Source organism: Molossus molossus, unplaced genomic scaffold, assembly GCF_014108415.1.
Source record: "Molossus molossus isolate mMolMol1 unplaced genomic scaffold, mMolMol1.p scaffold_m16_p_1, whole genome shotgun sequence".
In the NCBI taxonomy this organism is placed as follows: domain Eukaryota; kingdom Metazoa; phylum Chordata; class Mammalia; order Chiroptera; family Molossidae; genus Molossus; species Molossus molossus.
This window is the reverse complement of record NW_023425344.1, coordinates 179207476-179232370: the sequence shown is the minus strand read 5'-3', so window position 1 is coordinate 179232370 and position 24895 is coordinate 179207476. Positions and strand designations below refer to the sequence as shown.

Genomic DNA, 24895 nt, shown 5'->3' with positions numbered 1-24895 from the left:
GACCAAACTGGGGAGGTGCCAGAGGCAAAGATTTTCAACCAGAGCAGAAAACCACAGTCCTGCTCAGGAAACCAGCCCCGCTGTTCCCAGGTGAGCAGACCAAGCGCGAGCTCTCGACATCCAGTCTGCCTGCCTGGGAAGACACAGCAAGGAGAGTCCCAGCGGTGTCCTTGCGCTGGGTGTTTCTTCCTGGGGGACAGAGAGCCAGACCCCAGGGAGGCCTCTGGGAGGCGGTCCTCCTTCTGCTGCGGGGCTACCTGGGGAGTCTGGGTCAGAGGCGGTGGCTCCCACGGCCCCCTCACCCACGGCCGTGCCGGCAGAAGCCCTGGTGCACTCCCCACAGAGGACCAGAGTCATGTTTCCCTCTGGGGGTTTGGGGTCCCCCTAGGCTGGTGATATGGTGCCAGAGAGATTTGGGATCAGGAGGGTAGGTCCAGCCAAACCAAACCCTTGGGGCCAGGGATCCCAGGGAGGTTTTCTAAGGGTTCCTCAGAGAAGCCCTTCCACTTGCTCCCAAGCACGAAACTCCTGCCTGAGGACCCCCTGCCTGAGGACCCCCCACAAGGAAGGAGAGGCCTGTGGAGAGGGAGGGAAGGTGGAGCTGAGTGCAAGCCGGCCCCCAGTGAGCCCTGCACAGGCCCTCCCCTGGAAGCCTGAGGCTCTTGCCTTCCCGGGCCCAAGCTCCCAGCTCCCCTGCCAGCCCTGCTGCAAACGAACCCATGTCGGGCTTCTCCCCGCGCAGCTGGCGGTGTGCCACGCGGCTATGGATTTTTAAAAGGAGCACAGGCAGAGGGCCCTACATAACCTAACGGGGGGCCTTCGGGGGCTGCAGAGAGGCCTCTTAGGAACTTCTCAGAACCCGTCACATAGTGGTGGTCTAGGTTCCCAGTGGCTGCTGGTCCTGACTCAGAGCTGAATCGACTTTGAAGAAATCGCAAGCAGTCAGCCTGGGCTGAGCTGCTTGCTCAGGAACCCAGGTCTGGGCCTCGGGCCCACTGGGCTCAGCCACAGCCTTTTCACGCTCTTCAGCACCCCTCCCAGGCTTCCGGGCCCCCATCCCCGCCACAGTCCCTGGCCTGTCTGGGCTCGAGCCGGCGCCCCTGCCTGCAGAGAGTTGAGAGCCCAGCACTGATGTGGCCTGGGACACGGGACACGGGACACGGGACACGGGGGTGGTGGGGCAGGGCCTGGTTCACCTTGTTGGCCCTGCTGCCTGTCTCCACAAAGTGGAAGCTTCTACTTAATGGCAACCACAGGAAAGGGCCAGATGAAACTTGCTAAACCACACCCAGAAAGGGAGAGGAGACATGAAAACAGAGCACTGTAGTGGTTCTGGAGGATTCTGGAGTTACAGTGTGACTGAGACCTCTTCTGGAGCAGGGAGCCATGCAGGCACCGTGGAGCTGAAGAAGCCTGGCTTTCCTTCCTGGGCCCTGGTGACAGCCGCTCTCCAGCCTGGGCCTGGGGCTGTCCTGTAAGTGCCCCACAGGCAGAGGCCATGTCAGTAATATTTAAAAAGTCATAAAGCCATTTATTGAGGGTTTAGCACTTTGACCAGGGCCTTAGATGCCTTATCTCATTGAACTTTCACAGCCCTGGGGTGTTTTATCATCCCTCGGGTACTAGTGATCACCTTTGTAGATGAGGAAACAGGGTCAGAGGAGTGAAGTGACTTGTCCCGAGTACTAAGTAGTAAGGGGCGAGGCCAGACGTCAGCCCAGGTCAGCCTGACCCCTGACCCTGATGCTACGGTCCTGTTGGTATCAGGTATCACCGGCGTATAATGCAGTACACGGTGCACAGTAGATACGTAACCAATGTTTGCTGATTACTGAGGTCCTCTGACTAGGCCTTTCTGCCTCAAAGTGGAACCACTTCTAAATCCCCCAGACTTATAACCATTTTACCTCTTTAGCCTCCTGCCTGCACTCGAGGAAGCCTTTGCTCTTTAGTCAGAGTGAGTGATCACAGGCCAAGCTGCCTGGGCCGAATCCAGGCGCCCGAGGGTCACAGGCTGTCCTGCAGCCGCTCCTGGCACAGCAGGGCACCGGCAGCCCGACCTCCCCGGGCACCAGGGCACTGCTGCAGCTACGGGAGCTGTGAGTGTCCAGAGCCAGCCCCTGGCACGTGCTGAGGTGCAGAGGGCTGCTCCTGCCTCGGTCTGGGGGTTCCTGGGGCTGTGAGGGAGGATGCTTCCCATCTGTGTGGTCATCTGCCTAAAGCAGTGGTTCTTATCCGGGGGTGACTTTGCCCCGTAAGGGACATTTGGCCATATCTGGAAGGATTTGTGGCTGTTCTCTCAGCGGGGTGCTGCTAGCATGTAATGGATAGAGATCGGGGACCCTACTAAATATCCTACAGCGCACAGGACAGTCCCGACAAGGGGTCATCTGAGCCGATGCGAGCGGTGCGGGTCGAGAAGCCCTGGCTAGCGGCTCAGAGGACGGCTCAGCCCTGCTTTCGAGCCTGGCTTCGGGCACTTACCTAGAAACATGTGCCCAAGGTGCCGAGGCGGAGAGCACTCTGCTGGGTTCGGACTGTGGTGTCTCCGAGCCCAGGACAACCAGCACCTCCCTCCACAGGCACAGGACCCCGCCCTGTCCCCCAGCAGCAGTGGCCCGTGGCAGGTCCCCAGTAGTGTGCAGGCATGGGCAGGCCGGCAGAGGCTGGGTGGACAGCCCTCGCCCTGCTGGGGTGCTGCCAGGGGCCCAGAAACATGCATGTCCATGCCCAGCGGGGCTGCCATACCCTCTCTCAGACTCCCGAAGCACTCCTGAGGGACTCCCAGGGGGCCGGGGGCAATCGAGTCCCCATTCCCACCTCCCTGGCAGTGTGGACCACGCCGCTCCCACCGGGGTTTTCTGCGGAATGTCTCCCCAGGGCCGCAGCCTTCCAGACCCCTCAGCTCACGGACACGATCTTTACAGGGACAGATACATCAAGCCACATCTCATTTGTCTGTCCCCCAGGTCCCCACCCCACAGGGGACATCAGCCCCTGCCCTCTGTCCCCGTGGGGACTGGAGTGCACAAAGCCCAGAGCCCTCCCTGGGTGCTTTGAGCTGGCGGTGACTTAGAAAGGTTGAGGGTCCAGGCCGCTCGCCAAACTCCCCACCCACACTCGGCTGGACTAGACTGGCTCTGTCACTGAGAGGGGAGAACCCGGCTTGTCCTCCAGGGAGGGGAGCCTCCGTCACTGAGCCACCTAGTGTCAGGTCTGACTTAGAAGCCTCACACCGCGGCCTGAGTGCACGGCTGCCTGCCCCGCAGGAGGGCGCTAGAGGACAAGTGTCAGCCCGGACAGCAGCCTGCCTGAGCGGAGGCCCTCTGGTGCCTCCTTCCCTGCCTCACCTGCGACGCCTGGGGCTGTCTCACCCTCTGAGTCGGTCTTCATCTACCAAAGGATGCTACGCTCACCAGACAGGATGCCGTCGGGCATGTAAGAAGCAAAACTGTTCTCTGCCTGCCCAGAAATGTCACCGTTCGGGCCCCCTTCACTGTTTCCTTTCTTATAGGAAAAATAGGTGCGTCTGAGACCGTCAGCAGGGGCCAAAGTCGGTTCTCTTGCGACCTCCCGACCCAGACAAATTCAGCCCTCTAGCCTTCCATATGGCACACAAACCTGCAATAAATCCTTACAAAAATGTTACTGAAAACCACAACCACTAAAAAAGGGGAAGGCCGGCAGGCGGGAAACCCACTAGGGGAGGGTGGCGAGGGCTTCAGGGAGCAGTGAGGGGAGCCCTGGGGTGAGTGAGGCATAGAGGCGGACAGGAGGTCTGAGCGGAGGGAGGCAGGGGACCCCTTGACCTGCCCAGTGCAGGAGGCCCCATCTCTGCTGGGGCCTGGGTCGGGGTTGCTGGGCACCAGGGGTGAGGGGAAGGTCAGGCTTTTGTGGTTAAAAATGTTGCTCTTACAGAGGGCGTCTGCCAACCCACCCCCGAGGGCGGGAGCATAGGCCGGGAGTACCACAAGCCCCTCCGACGCCCTCCAGAAGATGACCTGGCTTCCCTGGCTTCCAACCCGGCTCACACGCTCAGCCTTTGGAAGACGAGGGCTCAGATGGTCAGGGTAGAATCCTCAGTCGAGGCTGAACTGTTTCTTGATTATTTTGTTCCCTCACACTGTCCCTAACCCACACCTGTAAATGAGGAGGACCAGGCAGGGCCCAGGTTCCCCAGCCCTGCTGCACGTGGCCCTGGAAGGCAGCCCCCACCTACCTTGCTCTGTGGAGGAGGGCCTGGCTTGCTGCCGCTCGGAGGGGCTGTGGCAGGAGTGGACAGGAACATGCTCCGGAACAGCTTGTGCTTCAGGCTGCTCTCCTGGGTCTTAGGGCTGGGGCTGCCCTCTCCCCCCGGCCTGCCCGCAGCTGAGCCCACCAGGCACGACTGTGGCCTGGCCTCCTCAGAGCCATGCCTGGCAGCCTTGGTCCCCCGCCTCCCGCTGGCTGCAGGGGGTGAGGCGCCTGGTGGGGAGCTCTGCAGGCAGGCGCCCAGCTGCAGGCAGCGCTGTGTGGCACCCTGGAACTCGGCGGGGCCCAGGGACTGTGCCTTGGTGGCCAGCCCATTGGGTGGGACCCGTCGGCTCTGTGGTTCAGGCCACGGCATCTGCTGGTGGCCTGCCGGTGTGCCCCCATTGCAGCTGAGGTAGAGGCTGTGGGGGTCAGTGTGCTCAGACTGGGGGCTCTGCAGGTACATGTCCGGGTTGGCAGCCCAGTGCTCCTCCCCCAGCAGCCCCAGGGACTGTGCCCGCCTTCGGCTGGTGGGGCTGCGCCCACGCAGGGTGTTGGAACTGATGAGTGACAACTTCTGGATGTCATTGAGCAGCCCCGAGATGTAGCCGTCCATGGGCACAGAGCTGCCCCGAACCACAGTCTGCAGGAGAGAGAAGAGCATGCATGAGTGGTCTGTTCACGGCAGGGAGGCTCGGCTGGGACCAGGCCAGACAGCCTGGGGGGCCTTGAGGAGGAACACCTGCGGACCTTGCCTGCTGCGTCATCCATCCATTTCTTGACTCACACAGCTAAACCCCCAGCCCCACAGGGGCTGAGGGTCCAAATAGTAAGTGAGCACCCTTAACACTACAAGATGCCTGGGCAGCCTGCATTTTATTTGGATATTTGCAACCCTACCACCCTGTGGAGGACTCCCCAGGCTCCTCCTCCCTGGTCACCTGGGGAGAGAAGGAGAGGCTAATTAGCAGGGAGTGAAAACAGCAGCTAATTGATAGCTGGTAATTAGGTGGTTCCTCTAGGTGCCTTTGTGGTTTGGCCAGGCACAGGCATCTGTGGCACAAGAGAGGCTGAACGTGGCCTCGCCCACCTACCTTCATGGGCTGGAGCTGCACCCGTGTAATCCGGGAAGGGTCCACCACGGGCTTGGGGCGCCGAAGTGTGTCCAGGATGTTCTGCCATTGCGGGGGGAGGCCCACGAACTTGCCTTCTTTAGGATCAAAGGAGGTGTGGACGCGGTGCTGGAAGTTCTGAGGGGCTGAAATCTCAGGGCGTTTCTTCTTTTTCTTGCGGAACATGGTGCCTGCATGGGGAGGGTCAGGCTGAGCTCCAGCGGGGGCTCCACGGGAGCCGAGCCAGGGAGCAGGGGTGGCGATAGGGGTCTCGGGGCACCAGGCTCTGGGCTCTCTACCCTCAAGCACATCTCCCCGGTCTGGGCCCAGGGCTTCCCCTCACCTCTCATGCCTACTTCCTCAGGAAAATGGCTAGCTCCCAGCAGAGGGGTCCCGGAAACAACAAAAGCTCCATATATCATCCAAAACAGACTGAAGAAAACAGGTGTCTGTCTTCTCGTCTGTGCCAAAGTCCCCTATGGAGCAGGCAGACTCCGGGGGGGTGTTCTCATGAGATCCAAAGCCCAGGAAAGATATCATCCCCCGTCAAAGAATTAAAACGGGGCAAAGAGGGAGGAAAGCCAGCAGACACATTTTATGAAGTGAGCATGACCTTGATTCTTCAACCGGATAAGAAGAGTCCAAGAAACAGGAAAATGTGGACCCATCTCACTTATGAACATAAATGTGAAAATCCTAAACAAAACCAGCCAGTTGATCCAACAGTATGTGAAAGTTTCATTCGTTTGTTTTTTGTTTTATCACAATCAACTCCAGTTTGTCCCAGGATGGTTCAACAACAGAAAACCTGTTAACGTGATACACAACATTCATAAAAAGCCAACCCGTCGAGTCATAGACGTGTTGCCCAGTCTGGGGCCCTTGTGTTACTGCGCTCGGCCCTAATTCTGGAAAGCCCTTAGGGTGGCTGTCTCGGGGGGAAAGCTCTCCAGGGCAGAGAGAGCCCACTTCCCTTTGGGCCTATTTCTCTGGGTCTCAGAACTCTGTACACAATATCACTAGCTATCAAACCTCCCACCCTCTCTCTCTCTCTTTTTTTTATCCTCACCTGAGGACATTTCTCCATTTTTTGTTCAGATAGAGTGGGAGAGAGAGAGAGGAAGAAAGAGAGAGAGAGAAACATCGACATGAAAGGGACACATCTAATGGTTGCCACTCGCACAACCCAACCAGGGCCAGTGACAAACTGCAACCGAGGCACGTGCCCTTAGCGGGAACCGAACCCAGGTCTCTCTCGACCGCAGGCCAATGCTCTAACCGCTGAGCAAAACTGGCCAGGGCCTTCCACCCTCTCTTGGCTGACTTGGGGTTTGCCTGAGGCCCTGGTGCGCTCCCTCAACAGCTCAGAGCAACGGCGTGCGGATTTGGGAGAGAGAGGCTGGCAGTCTGGGAGGTAGGGATTCTTCCCAAGTGCAGCTCTAGCCTCATCTTCAGGAATTCCCTGCCTGGGACCACATGTGATGGAAGTCAGGGCTGTAGGTGCCCACTTGAGTGCCTTTATGTCTGAAAGGCTCAAAGCAGCTCATTGGGTTTAAAAAAATTTTCTTTATTGTGGCAAAACACACTCCATGGGTTCTTATGTTACCTGGAAGGGTCACGTCTAGGGGGTGGGGTGTGAATTTATTTCTTGAATGCTTGGGTCATTCATGTATCCATAGGTCTGGGGTATCTTTGGACACTGGGCATTCTCTTTTGGCTCCTGCTCTGGAAACAGCCGTTTCCTGCTCACTTGAGCAGGTTCCGGAGCAGGACACAGATCTGGGAGGCAGGAGGCGTCCACTCGGAACGACTGCAGGCTCAAACAGCCACAGCTTCCCGACTGGACTTCACCAAGTGCGAATCAATCTGAATCCATGTCATACCTCCTGGAATGTCAGCTGCTTTTTGGGACCCTGAGGTTCAGGAGTCCACAAACACCCCCTATGGGCAAAGCCCCCTATGTAGGACCCCCAAGGATGAGGACTTTGGAGTGACATATACCTGAGTTGTAGGTGAGCTGTAGGGAGTCTCCCACTGGTCTGGGGAGACTTTGAACAAGAGACCTAAACGACTTGAGGCTCAGTGTTCTTAATCTATAAAATGGGGTTAATAAAATGTATCTCACATGGTTTGGGGCGTATTCGGTGAGCAGATTCCCTGTAAATGGGGGCTGTTTCCCTTGCAGTGTTACTTCTCTGTATCGCTGTCTCTAAGCTCAGGGCCCTACAAATATGAAATGAGAGCAGACACTAGTCTGGGAGTGATTCCAAACCCTGACCTTAGATTCACTTGCCAAGTCAGGGCCAGGCCTGACTTCTGGGACCTCAGACCCTCAACAACTCTCCACTACACTGACTCTTGGTGGTTTGGTAAAACCTGACCCCCTCTCTCTCTTAGCCTTTGGCCACAGAAGAGTCTTCATCCTTCAGTCTGTCCTCCTAGTGTCTGAAATAGACTCTATCCCAGGCTTAGCTTAGCTGATGGTTTCATCCTGTTCCCCCCTCTGCTAATGCCTCTGGAGACGCAGGACACACCCTAGAGTAAAAGAAGAGCTGGCTAAGGCCCTGGCCGGGCAGCTCAGTTGGTTGGAGTGTCATCCCGATACACCAAGCTTGTGGGTTTGATCTCCCGTGAGGGAACATACAAGAATCAACCAATGAATGCATAAGTAAGTGAAATAACAAATTGATGTTTTTCCTCTCTCTCTCCCTTCCTCTATCTCTAGAAATCAATAATAATAAAAAGAAAAAAAATAGAAGAGCTGGCTAATACTTCTTCCTACCCCCCAAGAACATCCCTTTCCCCAGCTCCCTTGCCCAGCCCAAGGGCCCAGCTTTTGCAGGGGACAGCATCTTTAGCAAATCATCTAAATGACTCTAGGATCCCTGAGGCTACCACAATAGTGATTCAAGAACACTCTTCACAGAGGCAGAAAGGAAGTTCTGAGGTAAAGAAAGACTGGCTGGTCTGGCTGGTGTGGTTCAGTGGTTGAGCATGGACCCATGCACCAAGAGGTCGCCGGTTTGATTCCTGGTCAGGGCACATGCCCAGGTTGTGGGCCACATTCCCAGCGGGGGGCATGCAGGAGGTGGCTAGTCAATGTTCTCTCTCATCGATGTTTTCATCTTTCTCTCTCCCTTTCCCTTTCTCTCTCTCTAAAATCAATAAAAAATTTTTAATACAGACAGACTGGATGGTGCAAAGTCCTAGGGTCTGGTATGTGGTGAGGGTGGGAGCCGGCCAAAGCGATGAGTGGGCTCAGGCTCGGGAGGGATGAGCAGAGAGTTAGAAGCCAGAGCCAGTCACTTAGCTAGTGGGAAATCCACACCTGCAGGGAGGCTGCCAAGACTCTTCTAAACTGTGGTGACGCTAACACTGCCTAGGACAATATAATTATACATAGAAAATCCAGGAAAATCTATTAACATACAAACTATTGGGATTAGGTAAGTGAATGTAGAAGGTCTCTGATTTAAGGGCAATAATAAAACATCAACTGTATTTCTATATACCAGCAACAAATAGAAAATGAAATTTAAAAAAAGATTCTATAGTATCATGGGAAATAGAAATGTGGTCTTTGTCCCTGCTCCTGGCACACAGCTCCTGAAACCCTCGGAATCCCTAGAGTGACAAGAATGTTGGACCTTCCGGCCTCCCCTGCCACCACCTCTGGGGAGGGGAGAGGGGCTGGAGATTGAGTTAGTCACCAGCAGTCAATGACTTAATCAATCAGCCTACGTAATGAGCTGCCATAAAAACCCCCGCATGACAGTGTCCGGGGAGCCCCTGAGCTGGCGGACACATCACGGTGCTGAAAGGGTGAGGTGTCTGGACGGGTACAGAAGCTCCATGCTCCTGACCACCTGCCTCACCCTATGCATGTCTTTCATCTGGCTGTTCCTGGGCTTTATAATGAGCTGGCAAAAGTAAGGAAAGTGCCTTCCTGAGTTCCATGAGCCGTTCTAACAAACGACTGCACCTAGAAGGGAGTTACGGGAACCCTTGTTAAAGCTAGGGTCCGGGCGGTGGCGCGTGCCTGCAGTCCCAGCTACCGGGAGGCTGAGGCTGGAGGATCGCTTGAGCCCAGGAGTTCTGGGCTGCAGTGTGCTATGCGGATCAGGTGTCCGCACTAAGTTCGGCATCAAGATGGTGACCTCCCGGGAGCGGGGGGACCACCAGGTTGCCTAAGGAGGGGTGAACCGGCCCAGGTCGGAAGCCAGGTGGACAGCAGTCCAGGGCGCCTGGGACTTGCAACTGGCATCTGAAATAGGGGCAGCTCGGGAGACTGAGCCCGCAGGCTGTGTGTGCACTCCAGGTGGTTGGGGTCAGAACCGAATTGGACTGAATTGCTGAACACCCAGTTAGTATCCAAGCTGGAGAAATGGTCTCAGGAAGAAAAAACCCTCTCATTTGATGTCAGAAGTGTTATCAGGAGAAAAAAACCCCTCAGATACCATTTACCATAAAAAATATCAAATACCTAGGAATACATCTAATCAGAGATGTGCAAGTTTTCTACGTTGAGAAGTATAAAATAATTAAAGATATTAAAGAATGTTCATAAATCGGAAGACTCGATATTGTAAAGATGGTAATTATTCCCAATTAACCTACAGTTTTATTTCAATCTCAATCAAAATCCCAGTTCATTTCTTTTGGTGAATTGACAAATTGATTCTGAAATGTACAGAAAAACATAAAGAACCAGGAATTGCCAAGAAAATATTTTTAAATTTGTTGTTGTTAATCCTCAACCAAAGATATTTTTTCCACTGATTTTTAGAGAGACTGGCAGGGAACAGAGAGAGAAACATCAATGTGAAAGACACACATCGATTGGTTTCCTCCTGCACATGCCTGATCAGGACCATGGATCGAACCTGCAACCCAGGTATGTGCCCTTGATCCAGAATCAAACCCATAACCCTTTGGTACACAGGCTGATGCTCTAACTACTGAGCCACACGGGCCAGGGCTCTTTTTAAAAATTGATTTTAGGGACAGAGAGAAAAATACTGATGTGAGAGAGAAACATGGATTGGCTGCCTCCCACATGCACCCGACTAGAGACTGAACCTGAAACCTGGGCATGTGCCCTGACTGGAACTCAAACCCACCACCTTTTGGTGTACAGGATGATGCTCCAACCAACCGAGCCACACCAGCCAGAGCAAAGACAGTCTTGAATAAGAAAGTTGGAGGATTATGCTACTAGACATTATAAAGTTGCATTAATTAATATAGTGTGGAATTGGCACAAAGATGGATGAATAGACCAAAGGAACAGAAGAGAGAATCCAGAAATAGACTCAGTCATATAAGGCCACTTAATTTATGACAAAGGTGACACTGCAATATGGTGGGAACAGATGACCTTTTCTATAAATGTAATGAGCAATTAAATATCTGTATGAAAAAAAAAGTGATCCTGAAAAATGAATGCATATCATCCCTCAGAATTAATCGGATCTGAGTGTGAAAGGTAAGATAATAAAGCTGCTGGGAGTGGCGTGGGGACAGCTAAGGGGGAGTCCAGTGTCTGGCCATCCTCTGCCCGGGGTCCCGTGTGAGTGACTAAGTACAGCCCAAGTTTGGTGGGCTCTCCTGAACCCCCTAACCTGCTGGGGCCAAAACTTGTCCACACCCACGGGTCCATCCCAGAGACACATTAAACTACTAGGTTTTCTTTGTACAAAGCAGAATTCTTTTTTTTTTTTATGTTTATAATAGTTTATTTGAGCCAAACCGACAACATATATTGGGGAGCAAGATCTCACATGCTCTGGAGAATACAGTTTTGCAGTTTCTTTTATGCATTTGAAATTAAGAGTACATGAAGGTGGGCTCGGATTACAGGATAGCCAAGATTATGTGCTCTCAAGGCCTTAGAAGGAGGATCTAAAAGGGAGTATTTCAAAGGTGTGTTAACCAAGGACAGGGCTTGCAAAGATAAGCCTTTTACTAAAGAAGTTGCATACTTGGGGTGTGACTCCCCACCATGACCTGCCCAGTTAGGAGTTTATAATCAGATCACCCTGTGTGGTGACTTTCCACAGACCCCTTTTTCTTCCACACCAAAGCAGAATTCTTTTTATTTTTTTTACTTATTACTTTTATCTTTTCCCCCACTGACCCTGTCCTCCCTGCCCCCCGCCGCCTCCTGCTTTCCCCACACTATTGTCAGTGTTCACTGTTTATGCATATACGGTCGTTGGTGTATCTCTCCCTGCCCCACCCCATCCTCCTGCCCTGTGAGGTTTGTCAGCCAAAGCAGAATCTTGATGTCACAGGTTGGGCTTCTTTCTAAAGATTTCACCTAGGCCCTGACTGGGGAGCTCAGCTGGTTAGAGTGTCGTCCCTATACGCCAGGGTTGCGGGTTCCATCCCTGGTCAGGGCACATACAAGAATCAGCCAATAAACGCATAAATAAGTGGAACAACAAATCAATGTTTCTTTCCCTCTTTCTTTAAAATCAATAAGTAAAAATAAATAAAAATAAAGATTTCACCCAGTTTAATTTGTAAATGTAGTGTGAGTGCAATGAATAGTTGAAGGAAATACAGCCAAATATTCATTATTGTGGTTGACTGGTGGGCTACAGGTGATTCCTCCTACCTTATCTTTCTATTCTTCTAAATTTTCCTTAAAGATGATGGACTGCTTGCCACTCGATGTGTCCCTTCATGTCGATGTTTCTCTCTCTCTCTCCCTTCCTCTCTCTCCCTCCCACTCTATCTGTACAAAAAATGGAAAAATATCCTCGGGTGAGGATAAAAAACAAAAAACAAAAAAAACCCAAAAAGATGATGGACTGCTTTTCTAAAGAAAACAATATATTTTTAAAGAAAGAAAAGGGTGACCCATGACAACTGAGCTCCTAAGAGACAGTCACCCAAGTACCTAATGTTGCCAAGCCATTAGGTCCGAACCCCCTGAGACGCAAACACCCTGCATCCTTCCGACAACAGAGCCCGTGCCCCTGGAGCACGCCTGCCTGCCCAGACAGGGCCCGCAAGTTGCCATTTCCAGTTCTCCATCTTCCACCCAGGTTCTTACCTCAGACGCAAGCCCAAGGCCTCAGGGACTGAGCGGGGTGGTTGCTGCATCAGCCCCGAGAGCGCAGTGTTAAAGCAAGTCAGGCCGGGCCAGCCCTTCGAGCCGCCCGGCACTGCGGTTCTTTCGGTCAGTTCATCGAGTGCAGGAGCCTTCCTCACAGGACAAACCCTGCGCAAGGAAGCTGGCTTCCCCTCAGCGAGCCAGTCCCTACCTTTCCTTCTGCCCAGCCTGAAGGGAGTGATGTGGGCCTGAGACTCTGCAGTAGACATGGACAGAGCAGGACGGCAGCTCCGACTCGGGGTGACCTCCTGTCGCTCTGACACCTCTCCCCACACAGGGCAGGGAGGCGCTAAGGATTCTTTCCCGGGCTGGGATCATTGTTGACTGAGGAATGCTTTGAACTTTCCTTGTCTCAATGTCTGCAGATGCTGCTTTCTGGCTGGCTGGCCCATGACTGGACCAGAGGGGGATGCCAGGGCTGGGAGGGAAGAGCCCAGCCCAAACCAGTTTGAGAAGGAAGCTCCCCGGGCACAGCTCCCGCAGAGCCTGCTTCCTCCACCCAGAGCAGGGCGCGAGGAGCCGAGGAGCCGGTCAGTCCCTGGCAGAGATGTTCTGGAAGAAGCGCTGCCACACCCAGTACACCCGGGGGCACAGCCGGTGGGAGAGCTCAGGGACCCACAGGCTGGGGTCACTGAGGGGTGGGACTGTCACGCTAGGGGAGACTCGAGACAGAAAGGGCAGTTACTGTTCTTGAGCTCCTACTATGTGCTGGGCCCTTTCCCAGGACCAACTCATCTAATCCTCACAACGACCCTGCGAGGCGGGAATTACTATTACCCACAAATCCAGATGCAGCTGGGAGAGGTTAAACAAGCTGCTCAAGGTCACAGAACTGGGAAGTGACTGGGTTGGGGTTGGGCCCTCCATGTGGTCCCAAAGCCCCTACTCCTTCCACCATGCCCACTCTGAGGGCCCTGGGCTGCTGTCACCCTCCTTCCCAGGGTCTCTATGAATAGGAACAGGGCTGAGCAGCCAGAGTAAACTCGGGGGAGTATGTAGAAGGGCCAGCTTCCTCAACCAAGATTGCTGGGTTCTTTCCTGGGCTGGTGTGTGAGTCAGAAGCCAAAAAGCTGGGGCTGCCCTGACTTGCAGGCTGACCCTTATTTCGTTTGAAACCAGGTTTCTTTTCGCCTTGCAAAGGGTGGGTACAATATCCCCAAAGTTCATGTTGGTGGCTGTCTGCCAGGGCCTGGTGGATACGCAAAAGCAGCAGGAGGGTATTCTCTCCAGCGTGGTCAGGTCCCCTCCACGGGGTCTCAGCCTGAAGTCAGGCAACCCACGGGCTTGGCTCGAGGAGTGACAGGCAGAGCTTTGTGGCTGATGCTACTGTTCCACGGCCACATTGGGGTTTGGGTGGTGGCCCTCAGAGCAGGGCACTGTGATTTGGCTGGTCTAGAGTCCATGACAGGAGTAAGTAGAGCAGCCACAGTGGGTGGGTCACCCTCTCAAACTCCTGTAGGAGGAGACATCCATCTGCCAAGGTGTAGGGTGCCAGGGCCACCAAGCTGTTGGGTCCCGCAAACCCGAGACAGGGCTATAGAGAAATGAGTCTGCATGGAAACCTCAGACCAGAGCTCAGACATTGAAATGAGTGCTGCCCTTCGAGGCGGAGCCTTGGGAGTGACTAACTGTTCTAAGCGTGCTCCAGTACTTCCAGAAACCCTCTTTGGAAATTACCTCTGGGGCCTATCTTGAGTCAGCATCAACTGTTCTCCTAACCTGTTATCTCTGCTCTTACTGGAAGTGACAGTGTCTGACAGGTCACCCACCTCACCCTCCAGGCAGGCCTGGCTTCCGGTGGGTTTCGTTATTTCCACACATCAGAACCCTTTCAAGGAAAGGACACAGCCCGCGGAGGGGTTCATTAGAAAGCACTGCGGGCCAGGAGGCAGCTTGCAGAGAGCAAGTCCAGAGGAGCCTGCAGCCTCTGAGGGGGCGGGGCTTGGCAGGTCAAGTTCTGGGATGTCGGTTGACTGTCTGTTAGGAATGAAGCCCAGTGACTGGAAGACAGGAGGCAGCTGCACCCCGGCCCTGCTTTGAGGTCAGTGAGTGAGAGTCGGGGGCACACCACAGCTTCCTCTCCGGGAGGCTCAGGGCCTTCAGATCTGAGCTCTGGCTCAGTGTGGCCCCAGGGAGCGGGGTTCCTACATTCCGGCTTGTGGCCTTGGCCTACTCTCCTTTCTAGGCCTCAGCATTTTAGGTGGTGACCAGGGAAAGGACTCCTTTGCCTCTGCAGCTTCTCCAAGAACAGCGAGGAGAGAAACAGCATCTGTTCTAGCTCGAGGGTCCAATTTGGGTGTTTTCAGTAACTCAGGAGGTGCCTAGAGTAAGCACCAGGTTGTGGGCTGAGCGTCTCACATACAAAATCTCCTCGCCATGAGCCTGTGAGGTAAGGCTGTTATTGTCCCATTATACAGATGAGGAAACCAGTGTTCAGAGAGACTAACGATTTGCCCAGTCAAGCAAGAAGAAGGGGCAGAGCCACGTCTATCTGACCCAGATCCTGATGGAACACGGCTGCAGTCGGCTGTCACCTCCCCCCACCCACACTGCGTAGTTCCCAGGCCCACCCAAGGTGCTGCTCTGGGGAAGGAACTATTCTAGAATTATGGCCCCGAGGCAGAGGTATGACCCTGAGTTCTAGAGCAATGAGGTACCCCTACTACTGCCACCATCCAGTCACAGTGACCCACAGAGGACCCTGTCACCTCCAGAGCTGGGCTCCCCCACCTGTCCCCTGCAGTCAGGCTGCCCAACCTCTGCACACCTCCTTGGGGACTGGCACCCCGCACACCCTTCCTGAAGAGCCGTGTGCCTCTAGGCCCCTGGCTGAGAACAGCGTGGACCGCAGCCAGCCTCCCGTCAGAATATTCTCATTGGCCAGAAGATTTTTCTCAAACTTTACTTTCTGGGGTTTGTTTAAATATAATAATTATATTATTCATTCATTTATTCCAAAGTATTTCGTGTAGCCCTGGCTGGTTTGGGTTTGGCCCAGTGGTTGGAGTATTGGCCCACGGACAACGAGTCGCAGGTTCAGATTCCAGTCAAGGGCATGTACCTCAGTTGTGGTTCGTCCCTGGCCGTGGTTGGGGTCGTCAGGAGGCCACCAGTCGATGTGTCCCTCTCACATCGATGTTTCTCCCTCTCTCTCCCTCCCCCTCTATCTGAAGATAAATGGAAGAATATCCTCAGGTGAGGATTAAAAAAAAAAAGTACTTATTGTGCATCTACCCTGCTCTGGGCTCTGGGACCACAGTGAACAAAACAGAAGCCTTGCTTTCCTGCAGCTTAGCTTGCTTTTCCAAATAGATGCTGATAGACACCCTCCTGAGCTCACCACCCACCAGAAGAGATGGTAATGGACACCCTGGGGACTCGCTCATGGGGTCCGGCCTCCCCTCTGTCCCCGCCCACACTGTGGCATTCCCAGCGGAAGCCTGTCCCGTTTGTGCTCTGATCAAATGAGCTTGGTGATGGGGAGGTCCTCCCCCTTCCCAGGGTGCTGCCCTCTGTCCCTCTGTCCCCTTGCTCCCCACCCTTCGTGTGGAGCTGAGCTCTGTCCGTCCTCCGCCTCCATCGGGCCTAGGACTGCTATCTGTCCCTCTTTACATGACATGAGAGTCAGGAGAAGTGGCACCCCAGCACACTTTCCTGGCCCCCAAAAATATACCAGGGGAAGGGCCTGAAGAGAATTTCATTTGCTTTTCTGCCCAGTTGTCACCTGCAGTGTGGGTGGGTCCTAGACCCAGGCGGTGGCCCTTGCCACCATTGCCTGAGGGCTCCACAAGACCTGCCCAGGGCCACTGTGCTGAGTGTGGGGTGTCCCGGGATGCTGAGCAGAACTTAGGTTCTGTTGTCCCACCGCAGTGGCGAGAGAGAAGCTGTGTGTTCGGGGCAGGGAGCACTGCACATAACAAGCCCACATGTCTGGGCTCCCAGTCCCTGTCACCATTCCCACACTGCAGGTCCCACTGAATCCCCAGGGGGGAGATAATGGGACTGTTGTTGAAAAGAATATGATAATAAAGCCCATTCAATCACTTGTGTCAACACTCCAGTTGAATAAGAGGCCAAAGCGCCAGGCTGGCCAACCAGAGAAGGTCAATATTGACTCAGGCTGGCCGCTCAGGCCCAGCTCCAGCCTACACACGCAGCGCTGTGGTCCAGCGGCAGCTCCGGCCAGCCCAGCCCTCTGACTCTGTTCACGATACTTAGAATCCTAGCCCCTCCTGGGTCCACAGTACTGTGCCTTCCTGGGCACGGGATTATCTCTAAGGGAAGAGAGAAGAATGGCCTCCCTGGGAGGCTGCAGCTGGGCACCTCCGCACCAGCCCAGATTATCAACAGCTTCCACGTGCAGAGGCCTGAGTTCTCAGGGACTGGCCAGAAAGAAGCGCTAGGGTCCCCTACTGACAAGATTAGGACCCCAAACACATACACACACACACAGAGTTATGTTTTTACAGCCCTTAACTTTCTATATCTATTTTGTCTATCTCCTCACTTTATGCTCACAATACCACTGCGACTTGGGCCAAACCTGCTTTACTGGGTGCATTTTAAAGATGACAGGCGGCTGGGGGAAAGGAGGAGACACGAAAGGGAATATACACATATACCTGTATAAAGTACCCAGTGTATGTCAGGCACTGTGCTGGGTGGGTGCTTTTTATTAGTGGATTGAATGGTCACAACTCGACGAGGTAGATGTTATGAGCTCTGTTTTACAAGTGAAGAAACTGAGGCTTGGAGAGAGAAGTAATTGTTTGATGATGATAAATGCGGAGTTGGGATTCAAAGTCAGATCTCTCCAACTCCACGCTCCAAGCCTCTCTGTCACGCCCAGAGAAGTCCTTAGAAATAGGACTGAAAGCCTCAAACCAGAGGCTCCTTCTGTGGCAACAACTGTGACCAGGGTCATCCATGAACACATGACCACGTACGACGTGTACAAACAGCGGCCTGCTGTTTCTGCTTCCAAATTCAGATCCTTTTCCAGAAATGGCCTCTTCCCCGGGCCACCTCCCTTCTCACCCCCCATGGACCCTCTGTCTACTGCTTTGCTCCAACAACCTCCACAATCTCCTGCCGTGTATCCAGACCGTTCTCAAAGTCCTCCAAGAGAGGAGAGCTCAGGTAGCTTCCGCTTTTCCAGCACTAACAAGTGGAGGTAGAAGACACGGTCCCTTGCTGGGCTGTTCTCATTTCTCACTGGGACTCCTCACAACCATCCTATGAGGAAGGCATGAGCCTCCTCATTTTACAGCCGAGGACATTAAAGTTTGGAGAGAAGTAAAGCAACTTGCTAAGGAATCAGAGGCAAAGTCAGGATTCAAGCTCAGCTGTCCGTGGTCCCAGTGTGTCCTCAGCTCCTGTCCTATACACAGCATGGGGAGATACTGCACTGGCCACACAGGACCTAAGCACAGACAGAACCAAGCCCCTCAACACCCCTACCCAGAAAAACAAGTCCGAAGAGCCCGAAAGAACGCCAGAATGGGGCAAGATGCAGAAACACAGTGTATTCCCTGCAAACTCTTTATGTCTTAGCCCTTAGTGTGCCCAGCAGCAGCGACGTCCCAGGTTGGATACTGTGCACTGGGTGCCGGAAGAGCTGGACGGATTTTAGCAGGCTGGAGACCTGGGGAGCAGCTGTCAGGCTGGGATGTGCCGAGCAGCACCTCTGCCTGGGGCTGCGTCCTGGCCTGCTCAGCACGGGCGCTGGGCCTGCTACTGCCTTCCTGTTGGGGAGCCTCTTCCCCAAGCAAGAGTTCAGTGCACGGCTTTGGTGACACTGCCTTGCCCTAGACAGGCATCAGATCTGATGACAAGCAGAGGTTGGGTCACAGAGCAGGACCAGGCATTTGAGGCCCAGCAGCCTGCTGTGGGCTGAGGCGGTGGAAGTAACAATGCATATCCACTAAGAATTGAGAAATGGCACCTAAAAGGGACCACTGCTACCCTGCTGGTGTGGCTCAGTTGGTTGAATGTTGTCTTGTATACTGAAGGGTTGCTGGTTCAATTCCAGGTCAGGGCACATACCCAGGTTGCAGGTTTGATCCTTAGTTGAGGGGTGTGTGTAGGAGGCAACTGATTGATGTTTCTCTTTCTCTCAAATCAATTTTTTTTTTTAATCCTTACCTGAGGACATTTCCCCATTTTTTGTTCAGATAGAGTGGGAGGGAGAGCGAGGAAGATGAGAGAGAGAGAAACATCAATGTGAAAGGGACACATCGAGTGGCTGCCACCCACACGACCAACCAGGGCCGGGGACAAACTGTAACCGAGGTACATGCCCTTCGCGGGAACCGAACCCGGGTCTCTCTGGACCGCAGGCCAACGCTCTAACCACTGAGCCAAACTGGCCAGGGCTCAAATCAATTTTTTTAAAGGATCATTGCTGCTTAATAGTACATACCAAGTATGGGCCAGCCCAAGGGGGCCTCACTGTCCCTTATGCTGGTCTCTAAAAGGCTCCTGGATACCCTATCAGGGCTGGGGGTCCCTCACTCACCTCGGGCAGGCTGTCTTCCTGTCTCCTCTTCTTCCTGACTGCTTACCCTTCAGTGAGGAGAGCTCTCAGACACCAGGAGAGGGAAGACTAAGGACCTTCCCTGCCAGTCCTCCGAGGCCTGGGTGGAAACAGATCAGAAACTCATTGTGACAAATGTGACATGTCCCCGAGGAGTTTGCGAATGGCCAGAATCCAGAGCATTCAAACCGCCCATACCAGCCTCCCCACTAAGACACTCTCTCAGGTGCAAGGGGAGCAGCGGGATCTCTCCACAGGGCGGAAGGGCGGAGGGGGCAGTGGGCGGGGCACTTCCAGCCCTTCTCCCACCCTCGCTCCGACCCAGAGCAGCCACAGGGCCCCGCCTCTAAGGCCCAGAGGGGGCAGGAATCCCTCAGCCACCTCGAGGAGGCAGGTCCTGCTCACAGCGCCCGACCTCTCTGTCCCTGGTCCCTGCGCTCCGACACCTCCAGCAGGTGCCAGCGCCCTCAACTTCGGGAATGAGAACCCGGGGAAAGGGGGCCGCAGGTACAGAGAGACCTGTCCCCTCGTCCGGCCCTAGCCCAGGGGGCTTTAGCCAGCTTCCAGGGGTGGCTGGGGCACCCACCTGCGAGCGGGATGCGCGGAGCACGCGGAGAGGCGCTGGAGCTGGGCCTACCCTCCACGGGAGGGGCCTGGGCGCCCAGAACGCGAGGGGAGGCCGCGCTTACATGTCGGTACAGCGCCTGCTTCACCTGGCCCCGAGTTTGATTTCAGGGTGTGGCTCCAGATAGGACTCTGCGGGGAACACAGAGCCCTGGAAAAGTCGCCAAGGAGTGCAGGGCCCGTGGCAAGTGGCCAGGAGCCTCTCTGCCTGAGGGGCGCCTCCATGCTCAACCCTTCCCTCTAGCGCACCGCGCCAGCTCCTCGGTGGGGCCCCTTTGCCTTGGCCCGATCCTAGCCACGTCCGCTGTGACCTGCCAGTGGCCCCACGGTTGCTGTGCCACCGCCACCATACAGAGGCCTGACCTGGATTATCCGATGAGCACCTCTCTCTGTAATTAACTCAGGAATTTGCATTGCAGATGCTCTGGGCTGCATCCTCCCTTATCCTAGAGGGGCTGTGGATGCCCACCCACACACCTTGGGGATCCCCATCTGGAGTCCTGCCACCTGCCACCTTGGCCTGTCTGTCCATCTGGACGAGGCCCCAACACTGTCTTGCGCAGGAAAGCTGGAATTAAAGAGATTCCAATTTCCTTGTCCAACCTTGCTCCGTTCTGAGACCCCTCTGGCTTTAGGTCGGGGACTTCTGGGGGAAAGACAGCTTTCAGGAGCCCTGGACCCCCAAACAGAGGATGGGGCTTGGTTACATAGGTAGTATTTCATGTTAGTCCCCAGCAGTGCACGGGCCTAAAAGCAGGATGGCTATGCAGAGCGTCTCACCCCTGACTGCCCTGTGCCTGCTTCTGGATTGGAGGACGGTTTCTCCTGGGTATTAATGTTGTGTGGGAGGGGCAGGGGCCACCTGTCTGTGTCTTCCCCAAATAAGGAAGTGAGAAAACCCTTGCTGTCCTAGACTTGGGCCCGAAGAAAGGACCGTGTCCAGCTGAGCGCTGAGAGGATTCTGGCTTGGAAGTTCAGTCCATCTACACCCCAAATGGCTGCCCCCAAGCAGTGGCTAGGTCACTGCCAGTGTCACAGCAAGGGGACCTAGCACTGCAGAGATGTTTGTCATTGTCGAGCACCTCAAACTGTAGTTATTAATTGAGGTCATTTTTGTCCACTGATCCTTTAGATATAGTGGTGCAATGTACAGATAGAGCATTTGCACATGGGCTCTATTGCTTATGCACAGTTTATTCTAGACTCCGGCCAAACACAGCTAAGGTGGTGAGTGGGGATTCGCCAGCCCCAAACAGGCCTGCACCCTGTCTGGCTGCACTCCACGCCCCCGTGCCCTGGGCCTCTGCGGAAAGCATGGTGGTGCCGGGAGATGCTGGCCCTGGGAGCCAGGAGGGCGGTGTGGAAGCTGGGGCAATGACCCGCAGGTCTCAGCTCCTCTCCTTACTCGGTCTCCGCTCCTCTCTGTGACTTTCCCAAGGGGATTCTTTCTCTTTCCTCAGGCAACACCTGAGGCCTGACTGTAATCAACCTTTGACCTCCTGTGGCCCCCAGGAAGCTGCCTGCTGAGGCCAAGGACAAAGGGGCCAATGATACCCTGATTCCACCGGTCAGTTTCCCAGGGACACAGGAGTACTAGCTGTGGGAAGCCAGTCCTGCTGGTGGGTGGGGAGGGGGTCTGCAGGGGGAATTGGCTGCTGAGGATTTGAAAGGAACCATGAACCAAAGCAAGAATGAACTGCATAACATCGCTGAACCTACAATCAACACCCTAAATTATATTTTACTGACTCACAGATGCGCACATGCATTCTTTTCTTTTCATACAAATAAATGCCTTACATATCAAAACAACAGCTCCAAGCAGTACTTTTGAGCTGTTGAACTATGATAAAGTGTGAACATCAGAATATTATCAGAAGTGAACTGGTATTTAATTTGGTTTGAATCCAGGCTTGGGTATCCCAGAGAGACTACTAGTCAAGTCCCAACCTCACCCTGTAGGGAATGAGTCTAGGGAACCCTGAGGTCCTCCCACCTTTGGGAATGTCAGTGGGGTTTGGGGAGAGTCAGAGACTCCCAAATAAGACTGACTATGGAGGTCATGAATCCCCCATCACTGAAGACCCCAGATAATTATCAGTCAGATACGCTAGAGAAAAGGTTCCCATACTGGACAGGAGGCTAGACCAGGGACCTCTCGGGTTTCTGCATTCTGGTTGCATCCACAGGTGGGTCAGATGCACTGGTTGGGTGACCTCTGTGAATTAGGATGTCTGGGACGTGCAGAATAGGTCCCGAGTGCGACTCCCCACCTTCTCTTCCCTCCTCTGATTCACACCTAACAGCCCTGTCCAGGAGGAGAGGGCAGAGCACCAGTGCAGGAAGTGGCAGGAACAGCCTGGAGGACAGTGTCTCCCCAGCGTCCACGTGCTTCCCTCTGGCCTGTTCCCGCGGTGCTGTGCTGGGCACGGGAAGCGGGATCAGACACACCCTCCTTTGAAGAGCCCTGGCAGCTGGCAGAAGCCTTCAGGTCGAGGACGTTGTCCATGCGCTATCATGCTACACATTGGGCAGGAGCTCTGGACAGGGACACTGAGCACCGACATTTCACCATGGGCAATGGCGCATGGAGCCCCGCCAGCACCGGGCACCGGCCAACCAGCACTGTCTGGGAAGGTGCACGGGCGGGCGGCGCCTCCTGGCTCTTCCCCAGCCTGTGGCTGCCGGGGCCTGCTGTAACATCGGAGCACCTACAGCTAGGGCAAGGAGCCCGGGCTAGGACCAAAGAGGAAAGATAGGGATCGGCTTGTGGTTTAGAAACAAAAACACATTATCCTTTCCCTGTGCCTTGCTGCTGCATGACTTGAAAAGCTGCCTGGGGATCAGGAACACCGCTGACAAGCTCACTCACTCCCGGGCTCCTTTCTCTGGAGGATTCTGCCCTCCTCTAGAATACCTGCCGACTCTCCTGTGCGTGGCATGGGCCAGGCCCCCGCTCAGCCGTTTACACATATCATCTGCCTCACGTCTTCGCCGCAACCTTGGCACAGAAGAATATTATTATTCTCATCTGACAGATGAGAAAACTGAGGCTCCGAGTGATTAAGGAACAAGCTCAAGGTCTTGTAGTTACAGAGTGGGGGAGCCAGAATTTCAACCCAGACTGTTATCTTAACTCTGTACTGCTCAGGGGTCCCTGGTTCCAAGGACTGTCTGATATGACTTGACCAAGGCGGGGGGGGGGGGATCAAGGTCCTGGGAACGGTTGCCGGGGGAAGCACTGGTCTTTGCCTTCTTGTGCCAACTCTGCCACCCCGGATGAGTAAGTCATGTAACACCGAGAGGTGGGGGGATATCCCTCCCCAATTTCTGACAAAGGCATGAGGACCCTCACACAGCACTGGACTGGGTGTGAGGGGCAGAGCGGGGCTCAGTTTCTCCCACCCTGTCGCTGGGTCCTCTGTAGGAATCGGTGCTGGATTCCCGCCATGAGCCAGCACCCTGCCTGAAGCCCCTGCATCGAGACATCTGTCCTTCGCAGACCCGGCACCGTGAGGCCCACATACAGGCAGGCGCCGCGGGGAAGGGGGGCTGGCAGACCGGCTTCCTACCTGGCGGAAGAGCCCCCAGGAGCCTGGAAGAGAGGCAGCCCAGCTCTAGGGGAGGCAGTCTTTGGAGTAGATCCCTTCTTCTCCCTCTCTTCCAGGCCATCCAGCACCTGTCCCTTCCTCTTTCGGGGCCTGGGCCAGTGTCCCTCATCCCGATGGCACCACATCTCTCTCTGCTGAAGGGGTTGAGGCAGGGGCCTGTCTGAGGGCCTGGGAGCATGAGTCGAGGGAGCTGACGTTGCCAAGCGCTTGGGGTCCTTAGGCAGGAGAGTAGAGACCAGCTGCCCAGAGCATGGGGCCTGCAGGAGTGGAGCCCTTCTGCCCTCTGACTCCCAGCGTACCTCAGCCTCCGTTTCTTGGTGTGTGTAATGGGGGAGGAGTGCCACCCTCCCTCCAGAATGGTGAGATAATGAGATCTCGAACACTAGAGTGCAGGGGCCCCAAAGATCAGCACCCCAAACAGGGTGAAAGGTTCTTGACCCTCAGCCCTCACAGCTACTAAAGGGACCAAGGAGAAAACTGCTCCGCCGGGCCATGTGTGCACATGGCTGCCACGGGGAGCCACAGAGCCCGTTTGTGTCTATAGGGGCAGAGTGCCAGGGGTCTTCCAGGAGAACGTGCTAAGAAATCAACCCTATAGGTCTATGCCCTCCAGATCCTGGAGAACCAGCCAGGGGCAGCACTCTCTGGGCTCAATTAGGTATTTGGGGAAAGTCCATGGGGCTCCCCCGCCTGGCTGCTGGACAGATACATCCTTCCATTGCCCTGACCTCAGCAGAGGAACACTCCACACTCAGAAGCCTCTAGCCACGCTCCAGCCTTTTCTCAAGTTCTGCATCTGTACTAGGCTCCCTATGCCAACGGGGATACACAAGGCCAGTCAGCCCGAAACGCAAGCTGACACTGGGGGCCAAACTTGCTTGCCTGTCCCAAAGAGCCTGGTTACCTGGGCAAGCCACTGAGATGCAGGGGCCACTGTCCACCCACCTCAAGGGGCTGAAGCAGGGGCAGTACAGGCTGGACCCTTCCCAGGTACAAGGGGCTATACCACTCTGGGGAGGACTGGGAAAAGAAAGAGTCACCTGTGTGCTGAGAACACTCATTTTAGAGACATGACGAATTCATTTAATATCTTCTCACTGTGACCGCTTTGCAGGCCCTGCTCTTAATGGGCTCCACAGTTCTAGCCGAATGTCTGTTGCTGGCAGTTTAGCTCTCTGGCTGGCATTTTTGCTGGCAGAACTATCAGCTGGAAGCCTCCTTCAATGGAAACCCTTCATTGTCCTTTCCTCTCTCTTATGAGCCTCCGGTGACCGTCCCAGTCTGAGGCGGGGGCAGGGCTGTGACTGGCACCCAAGCCCTGGTGCCCAGGGCCTGACTTTAAGGAAGGACAGGTGAGTGGGGGGAGTAGAAGGCTTGTGACCAGGTGAGGGCTCAGGCCAGAGAAAGGAACGAGTCTGAGGAAGCACAGCATTGGCTGTCCAAGGCCCATCCACACCTCTGGCTGGAACACCAGCTGTGAATGCACAGAGATCACAGGCTCCGGGCTGCGTGGTCTCCCGGGAGCACGGACTGCCTGGCTGTAGAGCTCGCTGAACTCCGCCTTCCGTGTCTGCCCAGGCCGGTGTCAGGAGCATGACCTGCCTGCCACTTGGCTGTGCTGTGCTATGCTTAGAGGGTCGTGGAGGGGCCCGGGCAGCTGGGT

General features: G+C 54.9%; 1 protein-coding gene across 1 annotated transcript in view; it reads right to left on the bottom strand.

The window, feature by feature from the left end:
* The window catches only part of PAK6 (p21 (RAC1) activated kinase 6), a 34159-nt gene that overhangs the window by 4566 nt on the left and 4698 nt on the right, over positions 1–24895 (bottom strand). Inside the window, exons 2-4 of the mRNA XM_036271823.1 lie at positions 18980–19097; positions 5325–5533; positions 4220–4873 (exon numbers count right to left, since the gene is read on the bottom strand). Of these exons, the coding sequence (XP_036127716.1) occupies positions 4220–4873; positions 5325–5528 (858 nt within the window). The 5' untranslated portion in view covers positions 5529–5533; positions 18980–19097. The remainder of the gene's footprint in view (positions 1–4219; positions 4874–5324; positions 5534–18979; positions 19098–24895) is intronic.